Consider the following 11,707-nt stretch of genomic DNA (forward strand, 5'->3'; position numbering starts at 1 on the left):
GATTGATTATCTTTTGTGCTGAATTTTACACTGATGGAATTGCAGAAGTACGTATGAATTTTTATGATGTCATTATACATTTTTTTGGTCAAGAAATATGAACGATTCTTTATCCCATTTACATAAGAGTAGAAGATGTACTTTAGTTAATGTTGTATGTAACATTAATCCATACTTAGTCATGCTTAAATGAAGAAAATTTCGACGGTCAATACTTACAACATATTCATATATACGTATGCTTTGACAAACTTGTATGTAGGATTTTTTTTTTAATAATGTCAAGAATAGATAAAAATTGATGTCTTATGCTAGAGAAAATTTCAACGAAGAAAAAAAATACTAATTAGGGTTTCCTTTTTTTCTTTTCTTTTTGCTTTAAACTTCTAGAAAAAGTCGTTCACAAAATAATGTGTGACCATTTCTCACTCCGCTTTTCACATTTGACTTTAGTCTGTTAACTTAAAGCTCTTAAACTCAAATTCATAAAATAACCAAAGTCAACCATTATGGTTTAATCAAGAAAAAGTTCCTTCTTAAAAATTACAAAAAAAAAAAATTCCTCTTTTTTGGGTGGAATGGCAATTTGATATTCAATTAAAGACGTTCATATATTTTTAACAAGAAAGAAAATGGCCATTTACATTTAGGCCGATATTAAACAAGTGGACACAGGGACTATGGTGCTCAATTTGTTAAAGAAAATTAAGCGAATCCTCCAACTAAATAACAATTGAGAAAACACATAAAATCATTACACAAAAAACAATAAATTGTCCATACACAAAGAGGATAAATGGTACTGATGATTGTTATCCTTCTACAGTAATTGTAGGCCATTAGGAATCTATCAAAATAAAATACTTGCAAGTACATATTACTAAAACACTACTGTCTTTTTTTTTCTTTTGATTAAAAACATTGAAATTTCATTAACTTTGTAACAAATTCACCATTAAAAATCGCAACGGATCTTCTGTCCCACACCCTGTGCCACTATCTGTCCCACTTTTTATTATATTGCTATTTCTCCTTTATAAACATCATGTTTTAATTCTTTTTTGTTTCCTTAAGATCCAATAACGATTAATTGAGTAACACAAAAAATTTAACAAACTCAAAAAAATCAAAATGCATAAAAAATGAGATTTTTTATGAATTTTTCTGCTGTATTTTTTAATTTTCTATTATATATTACTTTTTTGAAGTTGTTGTATTTATTTTTTACTTAATTAATAGTTATTGAATCTCAAGGAAACAAAAAAGAATTAAAACATGATGTTTATGTAGGAGAAAAAATAATATAATAAAAAGTGGGACAGAGAGTGGCACAGGGTATGGAACAGAAGATCCGTTGCGATTAAAAATGGCACGACAAAGTCTGAAGGATTTCTCCACCAAAAGAGATGATCACGTATGAATTTAAAACACTATCTTAAATAACTCAATTGGGTGCATAATTCCTGCTAAACATTAGATTTGCAAAGCATATTCCCTAATGATTACCCTCGCGATGATGATTGGATTAAAAACTGTTTCAAGACGGCGGTAGCCTGTGGAGAACTGGCCTCCTTCATGACTCCATGTGCAGCCTTGCTGTAGATAATGCAGTCGTACAGTTTCATGCAGATTTAATTATCTGGTAGTGCTCCCTCGTTAAGTTTAAGCAGAAAGTTTCCAGAGTTGCCAACCGGAGGATTATCCGTATCAAAGCCTTAATGATTAATGAGTATTATCAACTAAAAGAAACATGCAGTACTGACCTGCCATCATATCAGTGATGTAGATTAAATCGTGTTGGACGATTTCCAGTAATCTGCTGATGAAATTTGTTTTTTATAAAAGAAAATTGTTTGCGGAGTCTTTTTCGCATGATGGGTTTTTGAGAAAAAACTTTGTGGTATACACTTTGCTTGGATAATCTGCATCTCAAGCCAATTGTTACGCACAGGGCATGCAGATTGCCAAAAAAGGAACTGATTGGTTAACATATATCATGTCAAGTTTGGTACCAGAATGAGACACAGTGTTACATTCTACATCAATTAAAGATGGAAAAGAAGAAAAGGAAAGAAAAGAAAAAACCCCACATAAAGTGGTATAGTAATTCATCAAACAATGGCCACAATTTATTAGTGATTCTACACCAAAGATAGGGGTGAAAAGACGTGATAATTCATCAAATAGTGCACCCCAATTTATGCATGTACCTTTTACGAGAAAAAGGAGAAACTACATGCAGTGAAAGTTGAGGCCAGAATGAGGGCCATTGATGATTTGATGGTACTATAAACCTTTTGGGATCATTTTTCTGTTGTACATGAACAAAACATCAAGGAACATCGCTCATTTGACAGAACGATTTTTCTTGGGTTCACTACTCGTACATTTGATTCAAGAAAGAGGTGGATTTGATTTAGTAAAAGCAACCAGGCACCATTCCTGATTCCCCTCCCCAACCAAAAGAAATGTGTTTTTTCTTTCTTTAAGATATACTAAAGCAAATGGTAGGACAAAACATGGCCAGCTAGCAGAACATGTACGTGAAATGTCTGATATTATGTTGCTGTCTATCACATATTCACATATTCCTAAAGATAAGGCTTTTTCCACTGTCACTACACGTAAAATATAATCACAAGAAATCATTAGCATCTTCTATATGCAAAGCTTGCATCTTTAATCATTCTGTTAAAATGCTGCCTTAGCTGTAAAACCATTTTACTATTCTGTGCGGTTTGGGATTAGTGATTGAGCTTTTAGTTGCATGTTCTTTTCAGTCTATACCTAACAAAGGTTGTTTATGCTTAAAGCATAATCAATAGTGACAGCAACTCTTTTGCTTCCTTTTTTCAAAATCTAACTATTACTGTACTACCATGTCTTGTAACAAGTCAAACCGATGAAGAATAAGCAGACCATAGTTAAGAATGCTATAAATCAGAAAAATTTATCTGGTTTAGAACTAGAATGTTAACTAGGGCGAATTTCACAAGGTAATTTGTGCTACAGTAAGATATATATATATGTTGGCTTGGGACTCCATAAGCCTATATTCTGAGCTGACCAAAGTTTCCACCATATCAGCTGACAACTTCTTGCTATAGACAAACATATACTTACTCAAACACTCATTTTATATACTTACAAGTGGATACAGAGTATTCAACTACTAACTTTGCCCTTCATATAATAAACAAACCTCTTGATGAAACGATGCAAAGATGAGATAGGAAAAGGGAAGTTTTTTACTCCTCTTTCCCTTACCTCGAAAATAATAAAACTAAAACTGGAAAAAAAAAGAAAGAAAACAAAAAAACAAAAGCAGGATTTGCTACTCCTAAATGCCTAGAAATAATCTAGCCCTACTCACCTGGCACTGGAATCTTTAGTTGGATATCTCCAGCTTTGCAAGCCAGGACTTTTCCTCACAAAATACAAATGACAGGACGGACTCGTTCACTAGACTACACACAGATACATTCATCTTCCCCCTTTCCCTCAAAAGGAGGTGATGGACACCGCCCCCCACAAAAATTTGGGTGTATACTGATGGACTCAATAACCAGGGGAAACAAAAGAACAAAGTTCAGGCAGACACTTCAACTTCCTGTCCACCAAGATTTCCAAAATGTAGACCATTGATACCAGGAGCCTCCTCTTCCACTGAAGGGACTTCCCATGACAGTTTCACTTATGACTGACCCAAAATTTTTTTGGAATTTCATACAGCTATCTCAATGATGACCAGAGGATCATCCTCTGCACTTCTTCTTCCATCGCAAGTCCATTGCTGCAACTGAACCGCAGAAATGCTGTCTGATATGCATTGACAAATTGGACAAAGAATACATCAGACAAATGTTTGTGTTCACCAACGTATCAATGAAAGAAGATAGTAAAATTTAAAATGACATGTATGGGCTAAAGGTGCAATATTACCAACCATCTTCTTTGGCATGATGTCGAAGTTCAATCTCATACTATAGCGCCATCACTGAAGTTTCTAGCTCGAAGCTCAACATTTCTCAAGTCTCGAAGATGTTGTAGTATTTCTTGAAGAAGATCCATTCCTTTGTCACCTTTCTTCAAGGAACTTATGCAATGTTTTAAGAACTCCCTATCTGCTTCAAGAGCTTGTAGCCTTTCATACAGATGATCCACCTCTTCCTCAATGGCCACGTTCTTGTCTTCCACTTCTAGATTTCTCATATCCAAATCATGCACCCCATTAGGATGATCAAAACCATTTAGATCTCCATTTAGTTCCACGTCTCCATTTTCATCACTGATTGCATCAAAAATAGGAAGAAGGCTCCTGCCTTTTATAGGGGTAATTCTTCTTTCATGGTGGTGTTTACCATTGATCATTTCCTTTGAGTATCCATTGACATGGCCATTTACTTCACCATCTACATGACCTTTTACTCCATTTTCTTCATGCAAATGTTCTAGAGGTCTAACATCCTCAAAGCGTTGTTCATCTTCATCATCCAACGTCACAAGCTTTGCTTCTAAAACCTTTAGTTGCTCTAGAATGGACAGCCTCTCTTCCTCAAAATCAGCTAAAGATTCTTCCAGATTCAGAACTGCATCCACAGGAGTGTTGTGGTGATTACTGCACTCATGATGACTATAATAGCTATCGTCTTCCTTTGCTTCTTGATTCAGATCAATGGACAACTCATCACTATCCTCAGCATTGCTGCATGAGGTTGAGGAGAATCCACTTCTAGCGCTTCCATCCTTGCTTTTTCTTAACAGTCTCATCCTTTCTTTTGTCTCATATTCCATTACTTTCCTCCTGCATATCTCCAGTTCTTTCTCTAGCTCCTGCTTTTCCTTTTCCCTCTTTACCATAAGCTCGTTTAAAAGTTGCAAAGCTTCTTGATCATATTCAGATTGTTCTTCCATCATTCTTTGATACTGCAAAGCTTCCATTTGCATTTGTGCCTTTTCTTCCTGAAGTCTGTTTATCATTGCCATTGTCTGATTAGTAGCCACTGCAGAAGCACTTCTTTCTTCTTCTAATTCGGCATATAAAGCTTGTAAAGCTTTTCTTTCAGCTTTTAGTGCGGTCTTCAGGCGTTCACTTGTCATGACACCATCACCGCACTCAAATTCACTGATGACACTTCCATCTAAAGAATCTTCAGTTCCTGAATCCTTCTTTTCAAGTAGCAGCAGTTTCTTGTGCAAAGTATGCAAACTGTCAACAGAGGTCGGCGTATCAGGAACTTTATCTTCTTCAATCCCATTTAAATCTGGGCAAAATGATGATTGATTGCTCATTGTTAGCTCACTCAAATCAACTGACGAGGTGTGCAATTCTATTGTCCATGCCAGAGCTTCCTCAGTACCTAAATAAAATACAGTTTGTTTTGGATTTCATTAGCACCTTGTCAAATAAAAAAATACATGAACGAACAAAGAAATTAGCTGTCAAATAATGTAGGATATACTTTAATCAAAGCTTACCATGGTCAGAATCGACTTGCATAATTGCCAAACTTGAGGAAGGATCTTTGGGTGTACATTCGTAGGAACTAATAGTATCTTGAAGTTGAACATCGTCTGTTGCATCCAAATCAGGAATTTCAGTACCAATTGAGACCTCTGCATCAGTCTCATTAACTTGCACTTGAGAAACTTCTTCAAACGCTACATTTAAGGGCAAATAATTTCAATGAATGTGTATAGTTGAACCACACACAAAATACATGAAGTCATAGAAAGATGAAATTCACAGCACATTCAAGACTGTTAACATATTAGTAGTACCTGGAGGAAAATCAATGTGTTTGTCTTCCTCTTCTGCTGCTAGCATTGCGGGAAAATCATCCGTTTTTGGAGATGGAGTTGTAACTTCAAATTGTTCAAACACATCCCTTGGTGAATGAGATTCAACAGCTTGGAAAACCCAAGAATTTTCATCCTCTTCCATTTCCACAGATTCGAGTATAGCGTACTTGGGCTCCTCTTCACTTCTATAGCTAGACATTGCTGCCTCCGACCCCAATTCTCTGCACTTATTTTCCACAACCATTTCAATGTCATCCTTACAGTTCACCTCAGTCTCCAAATTTGCTTCTTGAATATCATCATGAGTCTGATCCTCATCCTTATTTGTGTAAGTCATCTGATCTTCCTCAGTTGCTGAATCGATCATATCAACTGGAACTAACTTATTACCAGTGTAATCAAAAAAGAATTCCAAATGGTGAGGCAGGATTTTGACAGAGGCATCCTCTTCTAGAGAAACCTGAACAGATTTATCCTTCATGGTAATTTTTTCATTTTCCTTAACAATCAGTTCTTCCTCCTTTTCCACAGCTTCTTCTGTTTCTTTCAACTCGGAGATAGGCAGAGAAACAGAAAGATTCTCTGCTTCTTCCTCCATTATGATAAAACCATCACAAAACTCAGAAAGCATCTGATTTTCATCCTTGTTTCCAAAAGCAGGGCCATTTTCACACTGATCAGTATTGAAATCTGATCTGTTTTTCTCCAACAAATCGCTGCCTTCTTCCTCAAGATGATGACCTTCATGTTTAACCTCTGTGATCAAACTTGTTTTCTCATCAGAATATTCCAAGACATCCCAAGAAGAAGACTTGATCAGAATATAAGAAGAATACTTATTACTATCCGACTCTACACCACAGCAAGAACACTTCAAATTCACCTCACCTGCATTCTCAAGCACTACTGTATCATCATCTCCTCCATCCCTTTGAACCATTCCCATTTCTTTCATCCATGGCAATAAAGTTAGATTCTTTGCCCGAATTTCCGGTCTCGAGGACAAGCAATCCTCACACATATCCTGCGACTGAACCAACTTTTGATGGTTTGAACAATATCCCAATTGAGAAATCTCTGCAGCATGAGCCTCACAGAGAAGATCTCTGTGCATGTTCTTGTTTTTTGCTGGCTCAAAGACGTGATCAACTCTAGAACACCAAAGGCAGGGTGGTTTTAGCCCAACATATTCAGCAAATTTGATGATCAGATAAGAAAACAGAGAATTTAGCAGTAGCAGAACTATCAAAGTCCATTCAAGAACTGCATAGATAAGAATAAGTGAAATCTTATTGGTATTCCTATGTACCATAGTTGCAAACTTATTTGCTGCCATTTTTGATGATCAAATTCTTCAACATACACCAGAGAGAGAGAGAGAGAGTGGTTTTGAGGTGGAATGGACAGAAAAGAAAGAGGTAGCAGAGAAGAGAAAAGAGGTAGATCAAAGTGATGAATTTATTTTAGACTAAGAAAGAAAGGGCGGTTTGAACAGAGAGACAGCCAAAGAAGACTTCAATCTATAGAAAAGAATGAAGTGACATGATTGGAAATTAAAAGAAATCAAAGAAATTAAAGAAAAGCTAGAGAGAAAAAAAAAATCAGTGAATATTAATTCTTGGGAAAATTTGGAAGAAAAAAAAAGTCATACCTATTAGAGGCTCTAGAGTCAAATTTACAAAATGTGAGTTCATTCTAATAAAGATTTATGAGTTATATATTGTGGTGTTGTTGAATGTAATTTGCATGTATTGATCAATTATTTTGTGATCACAAAAAAAAAATAGAATTAGGTTGATTCAATTGTGAAATGCGAAGGTTACTAGCATCTTGATCTTGTGATCTTTGAGAAAAATTATTTGCAAACCATCCCACATTCAACAACTAAAAAAGATATACTTTAGATTAGTCTAATTAAGAATGGAGCATTTGTTTAATTAACAAAAGTGCATATTGTGGGCAGATCAAAAAGAAGTTGCGTTTTTTTTTATGCAATTAATAAAAAAAAACAACAACAACAATTAGTGGTTGGGCAAATAGGCAATGAAACCCGGAAAGTGAGAGAATTAACTTTGGATCCAAACCACCTTTTGCTTTGCAAATCCCTGCCCGCTCCACCCTGTATTTTTCTCCTTTTGGGCATCATATGACGGGGCCCACCAACCAAGAAAATGGGTTTACGGGCCCCCACCCAAAGTAAGGTACTGGACCCATGAGGATGCCAGATGCTGGAGCTCATCATATCTGTCTATCTTCTCTTTTTCTTTTGTGTTTTGGTCAATAATCAAAAAAGTTGTTTTTGTTTAGTATTTTCATATTCCAGATCCGTGCTTTTTACAAGGAAATATGAATGAGATTATTCAGTACTGGTTTTTGAAAAACTTGGCTCTCCCGATATGTACCTTTTCAATTTGCAGCCACTCCTACCATTCTTTTCCTTTTTTTATAATGTTTTTCATGTTTTGGGATTCATTCAATTCATGAAATAGATACTAGCTACAACAAGTTATGCACTAAGAACACAGACAGGATTAGCTCTTAAATTACTTGTGCCATTCTTCGATATGTAAATGTAATGTATGTTGGTCGTGAAAATCTTGGTCTAGTGATTAAGGTACAGGTTCCAAGATCTAGAGGTTTTAGATTCAAATCCCTCTTTTCTTATCTGTTTCTTGAATCTCATGTATTCCCTACCACAAATCTACTGAAGTAATTTCTCGTCTTGATCCTTGATTTCACAATTAGTTATTCATAAGACCGTTAAAAGCATGTAAATTGTATTAGTTGAGGTTTTGTAAACAAACATAGGAGTGTCCAAGAAAATGTTTGTTTTTATTAGCTAGATATTAGTACTAATAACAAAAAGTCTTTTGCAAGTTAGTGCAAAAACAAAATTGATGCATGTGTTTGTGTGTGTGTGTTTACAATGTATTTATGTAATGTTTATTTATTTTGATATTTTGATGTACCAATTAGTTGAATCTGTGAACTCCATGCTTTGATTTGAAATTAGTATTCGTACTTGTACTAAAATATTCATTATGGTAGTACAAACTCTTTGTGTGTGTGGTAGCACTAATAATTTGAAGGTCTCCCTAACTCAGCCTCCCTTGTGAAGGCCACTCAAACTAATTAAATGAAACAAACAGTTCAATCCAGGTTGGTTGGCGGGGCTTTTTCAATTTTCAAGCTTATTTAAAACAACATGGAAATCATTATGTTTGTCAATCTGAATTTTATTAATAAGGAGAAGATAATTCGTTTACTTCAATTATTTTTCTAAGGGTTGTCAAAATTTTGATATAAACTCAACCCACAAGGAGTTATGTATTGAAAGCTACTAGGGTTTTAAGAAATGACAGAATTTATTGTCTAATAGAGTATTAATTTTCTATACACTCACAATCTATACATTGTCACTACTGAATGCATAACAATTCATCTAAATTTAAATTTAAAATTCAAAATTTACTCATGTGTCATGCATCCAACCGTGATATTATATATACTGTTAGTGCATATAAGATTAACTGTATTTACATGTATTGACTAAGTCTATATAATAAGTTGTTGAATTTAATAATCCAAATTCCAATAAAAAACGATTTTTGTGTGGAAGAACATTGCTAACTATTACTTTCAGTTTTTAAGTATGCCACTGGCCACATGGAATAAGATTCGGGATAAAAATATTGTGATAGTCATTATATTGCTGCAATTAGATATTGTACTTTGCCTAAAATCGTATCATTGCAACATATGCTTTGTTCTGAATTTGAGCAATAAAATTTTTGCTGCCACATGCTTAGCAAATATACCCTCTTCATGGTGGATACAGTTCGAAACCAAAGCCCTAATACTATACAGTGTTGCCTGAAAAACTATCCCCACAAACCTCTTTTTTTTAAAAAAAAAAAAGCAAAAAGTAGGAAGAAAGAAATTTTAAAAAAAGGGTATTTTGTAAATTCACTATCTATAACCTCACTTTATTCCTCCCTCTTCCAAATGCTTTAGATTATATGAATTTATTGGATCATGTATAGTGATTTAGTATTCAATATCACTACTTTGATTGCTAAAGGCTATACATTTCTTCCATTCCATCCATGTTATGGTACGTTTGGCTAGCATAAAGGCTGGCAAAGACAAAGTTCTATTGAAATTCGCCCCCTTTCTTCCAAAGTATTGAACAACTTTTATGTAAATTATTGTAAAGGATAATTTTATATATCTCCCTTCAATGTATGATATATATGTATTTTGATGACATAGCCTTCCTCTTTCTGCATTTAATTAAAAAATAAGCTCATTTCTTAGTAATCCACATAAGAGCAAAAAAAAAAAAAAAAAAGGAGGAGGATAAAACAAAAAGTAATGCATAATATGCAATTATGAAACTAAAATTATGGAAAACTACATAATTTTTTTTTTTTTGCCAAAATGTAATATTAGCCAGTAGTTGTATTGGCAATTTACTTCCATGATTTAATTACCAAACTAGGTCTGGTCTAAACTCTCTTTTTTTTTTTTCCCTACATGCATTGATTCTTTATAATTAAATAATCAAAACTCCAAAAAAAAGAAAAAGAAAAAACAGATGGGACCTTAATCTCAATTAACATTACATCTTTCTTTTTTGCTTCTCTATACAATTCTGTTAAGGCCCATGCAAGGCAACTTTGAAATGGTCTTTGTTTTTATAGCTTCCCACATGAATGGCGATTTCTAAAAAGGCAGCTTAATTAAATTACTTAAATAGAAGAAGTAATTTTTGGGTAGAATCCATTGAATGAAGGACCCAATGATCATCATCTACCCATCTTGCGTGGTGCCAAAGGCATCATCCAACAAAACTATAAAATAAATGCCTTTGTAATTTGCTTAGTACTTGCACAAATGTACCACATCTTTATCAAATTTGGGACCCTTTTTGGTTATAGCCAATAATAACACTAACCCTTGATCGAAGTTATCAAATCCGATTTAGGCCAACAAGCAAAGAACCAATGGCTAATTATCCCTTTAATCTATTAGATATAGATGGTGAAGTAAAATTTTTTGTGTTATTTTGGATCATACGTACAGTTGGGAAGAATTGCTACTTTTTCAAGTAAAGATAAATTCTTGGATGTTGATGATGGTTAAATTGCCCTATATCCCATGCTTCCTTGGAAGCATTGATATCCCATGCTAGCACGTCTTTTCACTTGAAAGAAAGTCATTTGCCATGTTAATTTACAATCTTGATGGTTTTAAACCCATTAAAATTTTTGAGAGATTCTATAAGTCCATTTTGAACATCGTATCCTCAAATTAAATTTATTTTAGATGGTGAAATAAGTGTTTTGAGTCCTTAAATTGTAATAATTTTAAAGTAATATAAACCATTAACACCATTAAGAAATATACTTAACCTTCAAACAAATTACATGTAGGTGTAATTTCATTTTGCAACTTATAATTCATCCAACGTCATCCACTTGCCAAAATACTTTTTCTAAAAATATTTTGTCCTACAAGAGAATAAGATTTATTTGTTTGAGAAAATCTAAAATTCTTTTAGGTAGGGTCCCAATTTGGTAATATTAACTCTGGTTGTACTTTTTTTTATATATATAAAAAGGATAATTTCATTCTAATATCTACACTAATAGCAACAAGTACATTGAATATGACACAGATATATAAATATAAAATAGATTTAAAAAACAGTAAACTTAATTATAATATTGAACTCCAAGAGTATTTTCCACCATCAGAAAAATATCACTGCAATTTAATAAAGACAGTGGAATAACTTAACAAGCGAAAAAATAATAATAAATCATCTAAATCAAATTTGGATCCATAGAATGTGAAACAAAAGAAATCATTTTGCAGCCAAAGGGAAAAGATCTGAAACGGC

The 11,707-nt window shown here is 33.9% G+C and overlaps 1 protein-coding gene across 2 annotated transcripts; it reads right to left on the reverse strand.

The window, feature by feature from the left end:
- Positions 1 to 3,119: 3,119 nt before the first annotated feature.
- LOC113753869 (myosin-binding protein 2) lies at positions 3,120 to 7,254 on the reverse strand. Of its 2 annotated transcripts, none has more exons than XM_027298132.1 (4): positions 5,782 to 7,254; positions 5,479 to 5,661; positions 3,947 to 5,360; positions 3,120 to 3,819 (listed from the first exon to the last, which is right to left on the reverse strand). In XM_027298132.1, the coding sequence occupies exons 1-3, from the start codon at positions 7,136 to 7,138 to the stop codon at positions 3,979 to 3,981; spliced, it is 2,922 nt and encodes a 973-aa protein (XP_027153933.1). In that variant the 5' UTR covers positions 7,139 to 7,254; the 3' UTR covers positions 3,120 to 3,819; positions 3,947 to 3,978. The 2 variants fall into 2 exon arrangements, with proteins under 2 accessions (XP_027153933.1, XP_027153935.1); XM_027298134.1 differs by having other exon boundaries at positions 3,943 to 5,360.
- Between the last annotated feature and the right edge of the window lie 4,453 nt (positions 7,255 to 11,707).

This window comes from Coffea eugenioides, chromosome 11, assembly GCF_003713205.1.
Source record: "Coffea eugenioides isolate CCC68of chromosome 11, Ceug_1.0, whole genome shotgun sequence".
NCBI classification, from domain to species: domain Eukaryota; kingdom Viridiplantae; phylum Streptophyta; class Magnoliopsida; order Gentianales; family Rubiaceae; genus Coffea; species Coffea eugenioides.